A 17837-nucleotide genomic window follows, 5' to 3' on the forward strand; every position below is an offset into this window, starting at 1 on the left:
TCAAAACTTAATTATATTTGTTTCGTTAGTATAGACTTAGCAATGTATGATCTGCAAATTACGTCATATGATGCAAATCTTAGTTTTTTTATGGATGAATTTAAAATTTACGTGATTGTTCAACATACAAAGTTATTATTAATGCGTTTTTTGCTTTAAATATGAAAATATATAGGACCTTACGATTCGCAATCCGATCCTACGATCTACGATTTCACATACCTTCAATAATCTTACGTAGGATCCCAATTTTAACAACCTTGTTTGGGGTAATGGTTCTTTTGTAAAAAATTGGTGAATTTCAGAAATTGTATGAAGTTGTGATTCTTTTAAGTTTAAACAATTAAGCTTGATCAGTTTGTTCCTTGATGGGTCTGTGACTCTGTATAATAGTTTCTTTGGTGTCAATTGGTAGTTCAAGCATACGATCATATCATATAAACAAGTTTTAAAGAAATTTTAATATTCCTTTTGCAGATTTTGACATGGATGATGTCATTCCTTCACGTCCTTTTGAGTTTGAGCGCAGCGAACTCAGTGTCTGGCGTCATTATTGCAGTCCGCTTGTTGTCGCGGTCAGCTTTTTTGCCATCATTATGTTGATGGTCTACATGGTGTACAAGTTTCGAATCAAGAAGCTTCAACAACGAGGACTGCGGATGCGAATGTCGAGACCACCAACACTGATTGGAGTTTACTCTTGCATTCGAGAGAGCATCTCTCTGATTGGATGCCACCTTGATAATTAGGAGGAAGAAGATGGTGATGTTCAGCATTCTATGACTTACAATCACAATACTTGTATTTATTTTCTTTGTTATCTTCACTAGACTAGATATTTTTGTTTTGGACTCTGTCATTTCAAACATTGCATTAAATATCACTAATTTGCCAATTGCAATCAAGAAGTAAATATTATAGCAGAGCATTTGAGGCATAAGCTTAAGCTTGGATTTTGAGTTTCTAGGTCCTTTGTTCATCCAAGATTTAGTTCCTCTCTCTCTCTTGAGTTTATTTATGCCCTTAGTCTTAGATATTTATCTTTGATTTCCGCCACTTTTATGCTTCTTTTACTTTTTTTCTTATTTGTGGGGGCTTTTCTTGCCATCTTAGTAAATTAAACTATGAAAGTGTTGTATTCTCATGTAAAGAGAAATGGCAATAGTATAGTTCATAATTTGGCGAAACATGCTATATGCATACCAAATTTTCAAGTTTGGATGGAAGACGTTCCACCTCATATTGCTTCGTTTCTGTATTCAAATGTAACTCATTTACATTAATAAAAGTACTTGATTTCTTTCTCAAAAAAAAAAAACTATAAAATGCCAAGTATGATTTATTATCTTACACTAGGCATTTTATAGTCTTTCGTGTATTTTGGCTTTCCAAATATTTGTCATCACAAGATTCACAACAGTGGAACTGCCAACATTTGAGGCTGTTAAATCCCAGTAGGCTGATTTTATTGATTGTTTTCCATTTGCAGCCTTTGTCCAAATCCACTATCCTAACCACTCCCCCTTCATGCTGGCAACTTCTTGATTGCATCTACTGTTTGGTAATCAAACAAAATATGAAGTTTTGCTTACTCCCATTCTGATCCATCCGCCTTTAATAATTGGGAAACCACTAAACACTTATCTCTATAATCTGGAGATTTTGGGACAGGTTTGAAAGTAGGTAAGTTTGGGATCCATGGATCGTCTCAAGTGAGAGTACTCTCTCCATTACTGATTAATCTGTAGGCTCCCTAGGTCAGTAAAGATTTGGCTTTCTCCGCACTCCTCCATGACCATGAGGCTTTTTTAGGTGGTTCTCTTTCTAGCCAGTTCCTTCCCACTTTGTATTTAGCAATTATATTCTGGATACACGGGCATTCTTTTCTTTCAACAATCCACTACGCTAGCTTTGTAAGTTAAGCTAAGTTGAAATTATAAAATTGTCTGAGCCCCACTCTTCTCTCTCTCTTTGCTTGGCATAGTTGGTCCCAATGGTTGCCCTTCTTTTTTGGTTTCCACTAGAATTTTCTCACCATAGCATCCATCTCCTCACATAGGTTTTTTAGGACTAAGAAACTTGACATGGTATAGGTTGGAGTGGCAAGGCCTACCGATTTGATTAAAGTTGCTCTCCCCATCCATGACAAAAGTCTTGCTTTCAGCCTCCAATTCTGTTATCAAGATTTTCTTTAGATAATTGAAGTCTTATTTCTGCATCAAGTAAAAAACAGTGGAACCCCGAGGTATTTTGCATTCTGATTGAGTTTCTTTAGTCCCTATTGATTGCGCACATGTTTTAAGAATTGGACATGAACCCCTTTTGATGAAAACAACCCAGACTTATCCATACTGATGCTCTGCCCAAACCTGACACAATATTTACTCAAATTGCCCATTAAAGTTCTCACTTACTCTTGCTTGGCGCCCTGGTTTCTTTCTTCGTTAATCAATCTTGCCAAAACTTAACTTGCCAAAAATAAAGAGGTAGGGAGATAATGGATCTCACTACCTTAGCCCCCTAGCAGGTTCAAGCCCTTTCCCACCATTAATCAAGATTGTGTATTTCACTATAGACACACATTAATATATTAAGTTTATAAAGTAAATTGACTGAAACCAATCTTGATTCGTGTTGTATCTAGATTCATCTCACTTCCAAAATGTGTCTCACTTCCAAAAAGTGTGCACCACTTCTAGCCCAAGTGTGCACCACTTCTTGTGCACTCACAGGTTATCTAGATATATCAACCTGTGTCTTACTTCCAAAAAACATTTTTCTAGGCTTGTGTATTTCACAGTTTCAAGCCTAGATAACCATTTTTCCTTTTAGAAGATGAGAAAGTGTGCACCATCTTCTTGGGCTAGAAGAATATTCTCTGCTATATTCCTGTTTGGAATGAAGGCCACTCGAGTTTCACTTCATCATTCTTGATATTGAGAAACGGAAGAAAGGCCGTGGATCCCTGATAGCCTAGTTGCTTCGAGCGCGAAAACGAACATAGGATCATCATCATGGCCCTTTTCTTGTTTCTTTTGTTTGTGCCCGGTCCGTTGTGTGTGTGTGTTTTTAAGGCTTATCCGGGGGCTGCTGCTCTGGGGCATCCAATTCCTCTTCTTTCTTTTGCTGCTGATCTCACATCGAGAGCAGCTCCTTCTTGTTCAGGGTCATCAGATGAGAGATTTTCCTCTGATTTCCGAGAAGAGGGGAAACTGAAGGGCGAGCTCCGCAGTAGGCTTGGCGCAGTGACCAATCTTGTAGCACTTGTAACAACGCCTTTCCTTGCCACCCTTGCTTGGGCGACGGCTGCTATGCTTCTCGCTGCACTTTTTCTTCTCACTAGACCACTACTTCTCGTGTTGCTCTTTATACCGCTTCCGACGATACTTTGAACGTCGATAGCTCTTCGAAGGCTTCCATTCTTTCTAGTAGTGGTCTAATTCTAGCAACTACAATTCTAGATATGACCTTATAGCAGAAGTTACTAAGGCTTATTGGCCTGAACTGGCCAAACTTGCAAGCCCCCTGAACTTCAGGGATTAATGTAATAAATGTCTGGTTGTGCTCTTTGAGTAGCCACCCCTAAATTGCCTCCACCAATTGTTGTCCCACTATCTGCTAATATTTTCCAAAGAAAAGGCCAGGCATTCCATTTTTTTTTTTCGTAGTAGGAACCCAGATTAAGTCTTCATTCTCTTCCTCCAATATACAAGGCTCAATAAGGTTCTCAAGATTATCAGGAAAGGAAGGGTTAGATGAGTGTACAATCTCCCTCTTTTAACCACAATTCATGTGAATCTTGTTTCCATTTGAGCTCTTTCCTAATCTATCATTCTTCCTATTCCAAGGCCAGGCTTTCCTCTTTCTCTAGGCTCTCACAAGAGGTGATACTATTGTAATCACCCACCAATAACCCAGGTCGGTCAAAGGCTGAGATGATCTCTATCATTAAGCTCAAAAAACAGTCTCTATTGGCAACTTGAGTAATAACATCCAAACTTCAGTCGAAGGTTCCGAGTACACAAGACATACTATAACATTTTTATTGTTGAAAATCACTTCAAGTTCAAGTTCTACCCAATGTTTCCAAAATAAAGCAAGATCCCCAGAATCTTCCTATAGCTTCTACACAGAAACTACCCTATAATTTTAGTTTATTTTTTAGTTTCTCCATCTTCAGCATAATGACTTTTGTTTCAAAGATAAACTCTTTGTGCACAACTAAAAATGCACAAAGTGGCCGCATTATCTGGTTAGCCACATAACCAATAGGTATAACCAAACGAAGTGAATTTGGTCTTTCACTTCTTGCCGCCCTAAGCTGCAACTGTTGCTTCACAGTTAGTAGTTGCTGCTTTAGCAATTTTTTCTAGGGTGGTCACTAAAAAACCTAAAATGAAGAGATAACTTAAATTAAATATATCAACATCACCCAAAAAAAAAAAAAAAAAACACAAGAGAAAAAGAAAATATTGATTGATAAGATATAAAATAAGAACTGAAAATGCTGAAATGAGAGTAATAAAGTGAGAGTCTAAAATGATAATAGAGAGAGAGTGAGAGAAAGAAAAATATGATACTTGCTACAACTGCAAGCTAAGTCTCTGAAAAGAGCAAAATTGTTGCGATTACAAAGCCAAAAAAAACATGGGTTAATAACTGTTGTTGTTTAATTTTATTTTTTATTTTTTATTTTTTTTATTTAAGGGGTTAATGATTATATTTGGAGGGTCATAATTATTTTTGGGGTAATTCTACATTCACAACATTTTTACAACAAGTTTTATGGAACATGCTAAATGCCTTGTAACTGAATTGGCACCTCCTCATGCATAAAGTGTTTGGGGAACTGGGAGGAAAAGGTTCGAGCTGTGGGTTAGCAGCATATTGTAATAATCTCTCCAAAAAAAAAAAAAAATCTTATATAACAAGTTGTTATTGATAGGTTAAAAAATGATGTCAAGTATTAGGCCCGATTCAGTAACATCTTACCATATATGATTTATTATAAAATTATTGTAAGAATGTTACGAACGTTACATTAGTCTTTTTTTTCTTTCTTTTTTTTTAAACCCAAATTCTTGTAATTATCAAATTAGAATGTTAAACATTTTTTTCGAATATTCAAAATATGTTAATTTAGTGTATAATTATTGCTTTAACATATGTCCGTCTTAATGCTTAAGTGGTTAACGTATCCCGTTCATATTGTCGTCCTTTCAATTACAATTTTCTCTGCTCTCGTCTCTCTAACCTAGCTTAGAGCGGCGGGACTGTAGAACTTTTTATCCTCCATTAGGAGTGATAGTCTTTCCCTCTATCAACACTGTTGATAGTAGGGCTAGTGGTTTCTTTCTTTCTTGGGGTGGGGAAACAGCAATCTTTCTTTCCCTCGCTCTGTTTCACTGTCTGGTTTATGCCATGGAGGAAATTCTGAACGACTGGAAACGTCTTTCCCTGCTGGAAGAAGAAGACAGTAAGATTACGCTGGATGACGACAACAGCGAGGCCAAAGAGGTAATATTAGCAGGGAAGTTTATGACAAGAAGGGTGTTGAGCATCGAGGCGGTTGGAAGAACCCTCAAGCCGCTGTGGAAAACACGAAACGGCTTTGAAATCAGAGACGTGGGAAATCACGTATTGCTCTTTGTGTTTGACAATGAGGAGGAGGCTGAAAGGGTTTTAGCTGCTGAACCGTGGACTTATGATAAACATCTAATTATTCTATCTCGCTATGATGGGTCCTGCTCTGTCCAGAAAATTAGATTTCATTCAGTTAAATTCTGGGTTCAACTTCACGGTCTGCCAGTGAACAAACTTAATGAGAGGACAGCCTATGGGATAGGGAGAAGTATTGGGGAAGTTTCAAGAGCCTCACAGTCCGATGAGATAATTGGTGGGAATTTCTTAAGAATCAGGGTAGGCATTAATGTTACGAGACCCCTGAGCAGAGGACGTAAAGTTCTTATGGGTAATGGAAAAGAAATATGGGTGAAATTCAAGTATGAGAAGATGCCAAATTTTTGTTATTGGTGTGGGATGGTGTCCCCTTAAAAGCTCCCAGACCGGATGGTATGCCCCCTATCTTTTATCAAAATTATTGGGACTTAGTGGGTGAGGAGGTAACATCATCTGTGCTTTATTTCCTTAATACTGCATCTTTGCCTGCTAACCTTAACCACACTTTTATTACTCTCATTCCTAAGGTTAAAAATCCGGAATTTGTATCTGAATTCCGGCCCATTAGCCTTTGCAATGTGTTGTATAAAATTTTTTCAAAGGTTCTGGCAAATAGGCTCAAAAAAATTCTACCTAAAATTATCACTGAAAATCAGAGTGCTTTCACTAAGAGCCGGCTTATTTCTGATAACATTTTGGTGGCTTTTGAGTCTTTACACAGTATGCAGAGACACACAGGGAAAGACAATTACATGGCCATTAAGCTTGATATGAGTAAGGCTTATGATAGGGTGGAGTGGGCCTATTTAGAAGCGGTGATGAGGAGAATGGGGTTTGATGAAAGATGGGTGAGACTGATGATGACCTGCATTACTACCATATCCTACTCCATCCTAATCAATGGTGAGCCTAAAGGCATGATAGTTCCTACCCGTGGTATCAGACAGGGTGACCCACTATCCCCTTTTTTATTCCTTTTGTGCACTGAAGGATTGAATGGTTTGATCTCCCAAGCGGCTAATTGTGGAGACATCAAGGGTTATGCCTTATGCAGAAATAGCCCGAGATTAACTCATCTTCTATTTGCAGATGATAGTCTCCTTTTTTGCAGAGCCACTGAACAGGAATGTAGTAAAATTTTGGAGGTTCTAGAGGTGTATGGGAATGGTTCTGGCCAACAAATTAACCGGAATAAGACTACAATCTTCTTCAGTAAGCTTACTTCTGAAGACACAAGAGAGCACATCAAGCAAGCATTGGGGGTGTCGGAGATCAAGCAGTATGAGAAATATCTAGGTCTTCCGTCCTTTGTGGGGAGAAGGAAAAAAGCCAGCTTCAACTTTATTAAGGAGAAGGTATGGAGGAAATTACAGGGGTGGGAGGAAAAATTGCTTTCACAGGCCGGGAGAGAGATATTGATTAAAGCAGTAGTGCAAGCAATACCCACTTTCACCATGAGTTGCTTCAAACTACCCTTAGGCCTTTGCAATGAATTGGAAAGCCTAATCAGAAAATTTTGGTGGGGTCAACGAGGAGATAGACGCAAGATTCATTGGGTTAAATGGGAAACTCTTATTCAACCCAAGTCTGCAGGGGGTATGGGGTTTAAAGATTTGGCTCTTTTTAACGATGCATTATTAGCCAAACAAGCATGGAGACTTCTTCACAATAAGGATACACTTTTGCATAAAGTTTTCAAAAGTAAATTTTTTCCTGATTGTTCATTCATGGAAGCGCCAGATAATTTTAGTGGCTCTTATGCTTGGCGTAGTATCTTAAAGGGTAGGGAAGTATTATGGAGAGGGGCGCGTTGGAGAGTGGGTTCTGGAGAAACAATTAAGGTCTGGGATTATCCGTGGCTGCCTAGCTTAGAGCATCCACGAATATTATCTCCAGTCATAGAAGGCTTGCAAGATGCAACGGTGGATTGTCTCATTAGCCCCACATCTAGGAGTTGGGATAAGGATGCATTGTTTGGCTATTTTGCTCCTATGGAAGCTGATTTGATCCTTAAAATTCCACTCAGCCCAACCAGAGTCGAAGATAAACTTATTTGGCCTCATGTTCCCAATGGTGTCTACTCTGTGAAGTCTGGTTACAGGTTCCTCGTCAAAGACAAAGCTGGCCCATTGTTGCATCAGCCCTCACAAGATGTGGTCCCAAGTATTTGGAGTCGGATATGGAAGCTTGCAGTACCAAACAAAGTCAAAAATTTTCTGTGGAAGGCTTGCAAAGAAGCTCTGCCAGTCAAGAAAAATCTGGTCCGGAGAAGAGTCATTGAGGAAGACGTGTGCTGCCATTGTAACCGGGAAGCTGAGGACGGTTACCATGCTCTGTGGGACTGTTCTGAGCTTGCTGCAGTTTGGGAAACTAACATCATGTGGCTATTTTGCAGGTCCAAGAAGTTTTCAAATTTTTTTGAGCTTGCAAGGTTCGTGTTGGAGAATGAAAGAAAACCAGAACTGTTTGCGACGATCACGTGGACGATCTGGTTTCGCCGGAACCAATTGCGAACCAGTAATAAGCCTTTCCCATTAGGCCAGATCATACCAGCAGCAGAGCAGATGCTTCAGGAGTTCAGCGAAGTGCAGCCAACTGCTTCAGTACCGGTTTCAGCTCCTCCCCAGTCTCGACCAAAGTGGAGACCTCCCCCTCCGTCGCTCCTGAAGATAAACTTCGATGGTGCAGTCTTCAAAGAAACAGAGGAGGCTGGGTTAGGAGTGGTGGTTCGGGATTCACATGGACTAGTGCTTGCATCATTAGCAGAGAAGACCAAGCTTCCATCATCCTCCGACGAAGTTGAAGCTCTTGCAGCCGTCCGCGCCATTACCTTTGCTATGGACCTCAATCTACCCTCTTTTATTGTCGAGGGAGACTCTGAGGTGGTTATTTCAGCCTTAAGGAGTAACGAGGAGTCTCTATCTTCTTTTGGTCACTTAATATCTTCAGTTAAGCATTATTTAGGTTCTTGTAATTGCGTTTCTTTTTGTCACATTCGTAGGTCTGGAAACTCAGTTGCTCATTTTTTAGCTAAACACGCAAAAACTATTGATGGTGTTTCTGTGTGGATGGAGGATGTTCCACCACAAGTTGCTGATGTTCTTCTAGCCGATTTGGCTGATTTTAGTTTATAAAAGTTGAAGTCGGTTTCTCAAAAAAAAAAAAAAAAAAAAAAGTGGTTAACGTAGAAAAATGGCAAAATTTGGTTGCGGTGGCATCAATTTTGAAATTAAAAAATTAAAACTTGTTGTTGGCTCATTAGGAAAAAAAAAATGGATACAGGATCTTCAACAGTATAAATCAATAGTAATTTTGAGTTTGATTTGGGAATACTTTTTTTTTTTTTCCTAATGAATCAGTTTATCTTTGATAAAATAATAAAACTATAAAAATAATAACCTCAGGGGATTCAAATGTTGAATAGACGGTAGCTTTTGGAGAAACAGAGCAGCAGAGTGAGGAGACAAATGGAAAGCATTCCTCGTTGAGCGAAACTCAATCGCGTCTGCCTCGTTTCAGTTTCGGACCAAAAACCTTAAAATATACTCGCTTTACTATTAAGGTAAGTCATTATAATTGTCTTCTTCAACTATAATCACACTCTTGTTTTCTTTCTTTTTTTTACACTTCAAATTCAAATCCATGTCCTTCTTTAGAAAAGGTTCACTACGTTTTCCGGGATTATTGTTTGTGTTTGCCAATGAGCTCAGGCTCAAATGGGTCTTCTTTATGACCAACAATACCAAATTCATTCCTTTCTTTCTGGTAAATAGTGGGGGAACCCCAATCGTGAAGGTCTCTGTGGAAACGCAAATACTTGTCACGGTCTTATTTTCCTCAAAGCTGGTCCCAAGAAAGTGGCTTTGTATCATGTAGATGACAGTACTGTCTATGATTAGCTTCAACTTGAATCCATTATTTTGCAACTTGTGATGAGGTGTTCAGTGTTCTCATTAGTAGTTCCTCAATAATATGGAGATGGAAAAAGGAATCCATCTGTCAGTTGCAAGTAGCTGCCTTTCTTGAGTATAAGAGTTTTTTCTTTTGGTGGGGTGGGGTGTTTTTATTTTTTGGGTCCAGTGTCCAATTGCGTTCAACCCGTTGAGATAATGACACCTGTTCACTTTTGGACATGCGTCATCATCTTAATGGGTCCAGTGCATTACATGCACTAACCCTAAGCCTTACCCTTTCTTTTTTGGCTTGGGAAGGGAGGGGGGTTGTTGTTGCATGAGCTGTGATAATGCACTTAAAATTGTACTCTTGCAGGTGCAAGTATGTATAGCTTGAAAAGGTGCATATGTGATCAATTCAATTTCAAATATATAGGGCTATAATGAGCCGAGCTATTTATAAATAAGTGAGGCTCAGTTTGATGACAATATTATTTTTGTCCGTTCATTTAGTGATCAACCTAAGCTTAGGCTCACTTTTGTGCTTGATTCTTAAACAAGTCAACCTCATACATTATTATATTATTCGTGAGCTAGCCTATAAGCATGAAGTTTGTCTATGTATGAGTGTATGTACATGCTTATGTAGAATTCATACTGCATTGTCTAAATTTGTAGATAATATCATAAGATATAAAATCTTTTAATTCATTGATAATGTATATAGTTGATTTCATCGTTAAGAAAAATATTTAACTTGTAACCATTCAACGTAGGTTAGTTGAAATTTATAAGATCATAAATGAAAATTAGTCTATCTAATTAATTCAAACAATAAAATCATAACTTTAATCTAGTAACTAATAATTAAAACAGATTTCTGAAAGGATAAAAAAGAAAATATAGCCTTGATATTTTTATGAAGAAAGAATAATGTGATTAAGAATCTCATTAATAAGTTTGAGCTTGTTTTACAAAAAAAGGAAAAAAAAAAAAATCAAGATTGAACATGTGCTTGAACTTGGTCATGAGCCTGAGATTGGCACACATACGAAATACGAACATGAACTGTTTATCCTTGGCTTGGCTTGACTCACTTACAGCTCTACTTAGACATTTAAAATCTTAAGCTATCCCAAACTATTTATATGGGCAAATAGCTTTTTGAGCTTATACATCCATATAACTTTGCACCTATGGCTCCTCCTAGAGCAACTATGTTTCAGTTTCATATATTTTGGTTAGAGATGCTTTCAGCATACTGACTCTACAACATTTGGTTTCCCCTTACTTTTTATTGTTGTTGTGAAGAGTGTTTATTCTCCATGGAGCAATGAAATGGAACAATCAATAATTGCTTTCATGCATTATTAATGAACCTTTAATTCACACATGTACCCCTGAGCACACACACACACATGCACAAGTGTTGTTGCTCTTTATTTTCAATTGATTTGTGCATGTATCTCTTGATAAAGTGTAAACCTTTTCAGATTTTGGCTCTACTTTCTTAAGAATCTTTGTAAAGCATTTCTTGTTAATTACTTTTGCAAAGGTATTATGAATTCTAGTCAAAGGTTTGTTACAAGTTGATTTGCTTGTGGGCTCTATGTTGCTTGTTGGCACCCCTTGAATAGGTTATGTCATCCTCAGAACCTGTAAGTGAAGAAATGGAGCCAATGCATGTCAATGCTGCTCCCAGGAAGCCACAGATTCTACTTGCTGCTAGTGGAAGTGTTGCTGGGATAAAGTTTGGAAATCTCTGCCATTGTTTTTCAGAATGGGCAGAGGTAAGAGCAGTTGCCACAACAGCGTCTTTACATTTCATAGATAGGGCATCTCTTCCTAAAGATGTAGTTCTTTATACGGATGATGATGAATGGTCTAGTTGGAAGAAAATTGGTGATAATGTGCTTCACATTGAGCTACGCCGATGGGCTGATATTATGGTCATTGCTCCATTGTCAGCCAACACACTTGGCAAGGTAATACGCTTGAGAAATTTCAGAAAAATTGTCCCTCTTGCTGTTAACTTTTAGAAACTGGAAATGGTATGATATAGGTGAGTGCATGTTACTGGCAACAGCACACACTCATTAAAACTGTTGATTACTGCAACAACTTGGAAATTTAGTGCCTCTAGTCCCCAAATTGGTTCTTGAAAATGATGAGTTAAAAGGAAAAGAGAATGCATAAAAGTGGTTTCTTAGTTTAAGGACGAATTATTTGTGGGAGCCAATTGTACTAGCAATATGTCTGGTTCATTATGCAACTAGGTCAAGTTATTTGTCTGGTTCATCATTGAAAATTAGTTATTTCATTGATTTGATACACACATGCATTATTTTGATAGATCTCTCACAATACTAAGTAGGGAAAAAAAAAATTGTAAAGGTATGCATTGAAGATCTGAAATTCATTCTGAATAAGCTTATTAAAATATATTTCATGCTATATACAAAAGAATACTACTTCATTTCCTTGTTCTTGCTCCCATTCTTTAGGGAATACATTTGTTTGTGACCTTTCCTTGCTGTTTTGGCTGTAAAGGATCCATTTTTTGCATTGTGAACTACCAAGCCACCTTGCTCCTGTTGTGCCTTTTCTTGTAGACATGCGAAGGTACTATTGTTAAATAATGCTCATTTCACTGTCTTTGCTTATTTTTTGTGGTCTAAGAACCCTGTGAATGACACAGACAGACTCATGGTTATTGGGAGTAAGTTATTTTCCATGTTCATCTAAGCAATGATTGGGACCATGTATTTATGTTGTGAATTTGTTTCGGCTCCTGTTTTTAAGGTTATAAATAGGGGGAACCATACTTGTACGATGTTGGAGCCATAATTTGTTTTTAGGGGGACCAAACTAAAATATGTCATAAATATGGTACAATTTTTCTAAAATCTGGGGGTTGGGGGGCGGGGGGGGGCATTGGTAAAATTATATGTATATATATGTGTGTGTACATATAGAGAGAGCGAGCAACACACACACACACACAAATTATAAGAGGGAGGAGGGACTTTTTAGAATCCAGGGGGCCATAGCCCCTCCCTCTGCCAGTGCTTGTATTCGGTTGGTGTATGTTTCATATAAAGGATTAGAAATCTTTAAAAAAAAAAAAAAAAAAAAAAGTGAAAGCATGGATTTATTGGTTGCATTTAAACAAATGTCAAGGTGGGGATTGTCCTTTTGTTTATAGTTTGGGGGAGTGTCATTTCGTGAAATCTCAAGGTTGGTGTAATTTACCTTTTTATTTTGTGCATCAAACAAACTTATGTATATGTGTGCATGTTAATTGAAGTTGTGGAGACTGAGTCTAAGGTACATCCACTGTCTAGAATGACATCATCTGGCTCCTATGGGCTTTTTCTCTACACCTCTTTCTGAATTTTGTTTTTCAAGAGTTTTGCAATAATCACATGTTTAATCCCTGCTTATTTCTTAAATATTTGCTGTGATGTAATTGTAGATCGCGGGGGGATTGTGTGACAATTTACTGACATGCATTGTGCGAGCATGGGATTACAGCAAGCCACTTTTTGTTGCACCTGCCATGAACACATTCATGTGGAACAATCCTTTCACAGAACGACATCTCATGCTAATTGATGAGCTTGGTATTTGTCTCATCCCTCCTGTCACGAAGAGGCTGGCTTGTGGGGATTATGGCAATGGTGCAATGGCTGAACCTTCTGTAATATACTCAACAGTAAGGCTTTTCTTAGAGTCAAAGATTCAACAAGGTGGCAGTAATATTCAGTAACTAGTATTGCAAAGCTGGCATTTACTGATTAAAGAAAAAAGAGAAAGGAAGAAAGAAAAGAAAAGAGTTTCTATTTTTAGGAGTAATGGAAGAGCTGGTTTGCATTTTATGCATAACATGCTAGATTTGTTGTTGTCCTTTAAATCTTGTATAACAATGGAATAGAATAGAATTGATAGAAAAGAAATGAATGGAAAGGAATGATAATGAATTAAATAAGCATGGTTTTTCTATCTGGCATGTTTCATGTTTTCAGTTATGCTTGGTTTGTTGTTCTCACAAAAACCAAATGCCACACCACCACCTAGCCAAAGTCCAAACAGCAAATCAACTACCACCCCAAAGGAACCAACCCGTAACTCAAAATCACCCCTACTAAGCTGGAGTTAATTGCCTTTGATTTATAAACAAAAAAAACTTTTGAATGGCAATTCTGCAGTGATCGTGGTTCCCCATCAATATTTGTAAAACTAAAGCTAGTAGATCAGTAGGGGATTTATGGATGTGGTTTGTGAGCTTGAAATAAATCTGTCAGCCAAATCAGTGCAACAAAATCTAATAGATTGAACGGTTCTTTCACAGCTACCAAAATGGTTACAAGACTAAAAATTGAAGTTAACCAGCTCTTCTGTTATTATGCTAATATTCACAACTGAGGGAGCCTCGCAAAGAGGTGACTCAAAAGGGTGCATGGTGAGTGACCAAACTGGTTGGTCGACCAATCCCATCCCCCAACTGTGAGGCCAACCTAAGCTATGGGTTGCCTAAGAATTCTCTCCACGGTGAATGATGAAGGATAGCTTGCTAGTAGTAGTTGAAGGAGAGGTGAGTATCAGCTTGAGTCAGGGTTACTAAAGTTGTGCTTATGAAGATAGTAATTTTTAAATGGAATATTGGAGAATTGAACAACCCTCGCAAAAGATCAATGGAAAAGAACATGTTTAGGTAATGGAAATGTGATTTTTTTTTTTTGTTTATGAAAGTCAAAGATTGATCTTATGGAGTATAAGATCAATCTTGTACTATTACAAACTTGGTGTTGTTAGAAGTTGTGCAAATAGCATGAGGCATATTGCTATTGGGATATGGTGTTAGAAAAATGGAGGCTTTAAGTGGACTAGTTCTTTGTCCTGCGTCTTGAATAATGTAGAGGATAAGAGGACAATTTCCAATGGGCATATAGTGAGCGAATGGGCCTAATGAGGATAATCTTAGAGATGGTTTATGGACAAATCCAAAGAAGAGATGTCAAGGTGGGAGGAGCCATGGTGTTTGGCAAGGAATTTTAATGTCATTCGGTATCCAAGTGAAGGTTGTGACTCATGATAAGTTTAATTCATCTATGCATGAGTTTTTAAATGTGATTATAGAGTTTAATTTGGTTGATTTACAATCAGAGAGAGAAGTAGGTACACTGGTCAAATAGTTTAGATACACCATCTATGTCTCGAATACATCGAGGATTGGTCTCGATAGATTGGGAAGAACACTTTACGTATGCCATACAAAAAAATGCTTCCATAACCTATATCAAACCATCGTCCAATCTTGGTAGAATTGAGAGATTTGTTACAGGGTAGAGGTGCCTTTAAACATTTGTCTCAAAACAGAGGGTTTTGTGGAGAAGGTACAATCGTGATGGAGTGAGTACAATTTTGTTGGTCTTCCTAACTTTGTCTTATCTAAAAAGTTGAAAGCTTTTGAAGAAGTGGAATAAGTAGGAATTTGGAGATATGGGAATGAAGAAGGAAGGATAATTGTTTGAGCTACAAATGTTGGATGAAAAGGTAACCATTGCTTATCATAAGAAAAAAGAAATAGGAGTTCAGAATTGCAGTGGAAGAAATTTCTTGGAGACAGATTTAGAGCTGTATGACATAGAAACAATAACACCAAGGTTTATTTTATTGGGTTGTGTTATTGGGCACCGCAAGGTGGCCGTTAACAACTTTTTTGAAATTTTTTTAACATTTTTTTGTCTCATTTACAGCTTTATCTTATTTTTTTCAATTTTATAAGTACCGTCTGGTGTCTTTTTTGACTTTTTCCGATTTTTTTTTTTTTTTTTTTGTCTTTTTTGTACCTTAACAAGCACGGTCGGTGCTTGTTAACATTTCTCTTATATTTTATTTCTTATATACAAATGTGTTAATTTAAATTTAAAATATATATTATAACTAAGTCCAGCGCAATGCATAGTTTATTTTGAACTACCGTTGTATCAATGACAAGCAAGTGAATTTGTCATTTGTTAGAACCAAGTCCAACGCGATGCGTAGTTATTTTGTACTACAGTAGTACCAATGGGAGTATGCTAGCCACTCCTTCATCCACAACCGTAAGATTGACCACTCAAGAAACTCCTTGACCTTCTCGATGGCCAAGAGGTCATCTGGTATCAACCTGAGCTTCTTTGGACACATTTCTTCACATAAATAATTGTCACCATACCAGCTAACTATCACCAAATTGGCTCTTCCTAAATATTGTGTAGAGGGAGATGGAATATGAGGAGAGGAAATGGAAACAATTTAAAACAATTTAGTTTTAAGGAATAAAATGAATATTTCATTATTACTACTAATGACAGCAAGGAACGTGACTAGGGCACATACCAGAGATGCCATTCCTCGAGCATCAGTTACTAGATCAGTGCCCCTTAGAAATATATCAGCCAACGCTCCCTACAAAGTTGAAGAAAAAGGAAACATATATTAGTAATGATGAAACAAAGCATAATAGAAATAAAACGATAATAGTTTAAATATTTCTGGCATAAAAGTGATTGATTAACAGTACAACTCTCATGGTTTCTGAGATACAAGCAATATAAGAGGGCAAGTACTTCAACAAAATTATGAAAAAAAAAAAAAAAAACGTAGTTGAAAATTTTTCTTAGTATGAATGTGATTAAATAATAAGAATATATTGAACTCTGCTAAATATAGCAAAGCAGTATCCAAAATCTTGGAATTTTAGAAAGCAAGTGGATGGACTAGCATCTAAAGCTTCTACATTGCTCAAAAAGTAACAAGGTCGGCTGAAACCACACAAATTAATATTTAATTTGGGGCCTTCATAAAGTTCAAAACAGATTGACTCAGTATGCTTTTATCATAGACATGATGACCGCGCTTCATTTGTTCCTAAGTTACAATGTTATTCCTGGACTTTAATAAACTTATATCTGAAGGATTACAACTCCTCAGAGTGAAATAGACTGACAGGAAACTCAGATCGGCTAGTTTTGAAGGCTAAGATTTAGGAATAAGTTGACAACAATTCCCAAGACTAATTCATAGTATCTTTTACTCTATAAAGGGTAGAATAAACATCTTTATAAGAACAGACCTGAAGGGCAGCTCGGTAAAATAGCTCCTCTCCCACTGAGCTTGCAGCAACAATTAGTATAAACTACGAAGAGGAATGATAATTAAGCCATTTCCTTTACACTGTATCCATTGAAGTTCAAAACATATGTCAAAACCACACAGCTTTTAGATATCTACCTGCCAAGGAGACATTCCATAAAAAAAGCTCCATAACTCCTCATCCTCCACGTCTCTGAATAGTAGCAAAAATAAATTAAATAGTAAAATAAGTTGGTAAAAATAATTTTTGCCAAACTCACACTATATAACTCACATTTCTTACTTTTCTCTTTTGTATCTATTATTCAAAACCAACATCAAAAGTTTAAATTCTCTTCTTCTTCTTTTTAGATGTATTGAATTGTCCACACCTCCTGACCTGTGCTTGAGAGTAGAGATGAAACTCCTATAAGAATGAATAAATAAGAGAATTAGCTCAACTAATAAAATCTCTAATTATTGAATAAAAAATTTGAGATTCAATTTCCACCTATACTACCATAAGTTAAAACTCTCTTGAAAAAAAAGAAAAAAGTGAAGAGAATTAAACTATTGAATTGTCCACATCTCTCTATTTCTTTTATTTTTATAATTCAAATCCTAGTTAATTAATATACATGCATAACATATATAATACTTTTTGTACGAATGTAATAAATTAAAAATTGTGCATACTTACACGTTTAATACCAATTATAGGGTCACGATTCGGGGTCCAGGCCCAATAGTTATGGGGTTCTGGCCCAAGGAGCCCTAAACAATGAATTTGTAGAGAGTGGGTTACAGAACTAGGTCCTAACGAAGTGCGTACTGGTTAACGTTGGGCCATACAACAATTGAAACTAAGAAAATCTCCTTCATGTCCATTAGATGTATGGTCCGAGGAGATGTATGGAGTGTATCTCTGTCTTTGATTAAAGGCTATGGTTCTTCCTCTCTTCTTCTGCTCTAAGTTCCTCCTTTTTTTTGGTTCCCTCTTCATGAGGACTCCCTCCTCTTATATAGCTCCCTTGAAGTCATCAGGGCCTTACACTTGTTGTTCATCTGGATCTTCACTTGAGTGCCCGTCCCATCGGACATCTCCCCCATCTTTCTGTGAGTTGTGGTAGCCAAGGTAGCACTGTT

General features: G+C 37.3%; 1 protein-coding gene and 1 long non-coding RNA gene across 2 annotated transcripts; one reads left to right on the forward strand and one right to left on the reverse strand.

The window, feature by feature from the left end:
* The first annotated feature begins 9074 nt into the window (after positions 1–9074).
* Positions 9075–13581, forward strand: LOC126710053 (probable phosphopantothenoylcysteine decarboxylase). Its single transcript, XM_050410430.1, has 3 exons — positions 9075–9241; positions 11210–11557; positions 13048–13581. The coding sequence occupies exons 2-3, from the start codon at positions 11213–11215 to the stop codon at positions 13339–13341; spliced, it is 639 nt and encodes a 212-aa protein (XP_050266387.1). The 5' UTR covers positions 9075–9241; positions 11210–11212; the 3' UTR covers positions 13342–13581.
* Positions 13582–15943: 2362 nt separating this feature from the next.
* LOC126709573 (uncharacterized) lies at positions 15944–16899 on the reverse strand. The gene is made up of 3 exons (XR_007649425.1): positions 16851–16899; positions 16693–16755; positions 15944–16025 (listed from the first exon to the last, which is right to left on the reverse strand). It is a non-coding gene; the product is annotated as an uncharacterized LOC126709573 (long non-coding RNA).
* Between the last annotated feature and the right edge of the window lie 938 nt (positions 16900–17837).

This window comes from Quercus robur, chromosome 12, assembly GCF_932294415.1.
Source record: "Quercus robur chromosome 12, dhQueRobu3.1, whole genome shotgun sequence".
NCBI lineage: Eukaryota > Viridiplantae > Streptophyta > Magnoliopsida > Fagales > Fagaceae > Quercus > Quercus robur.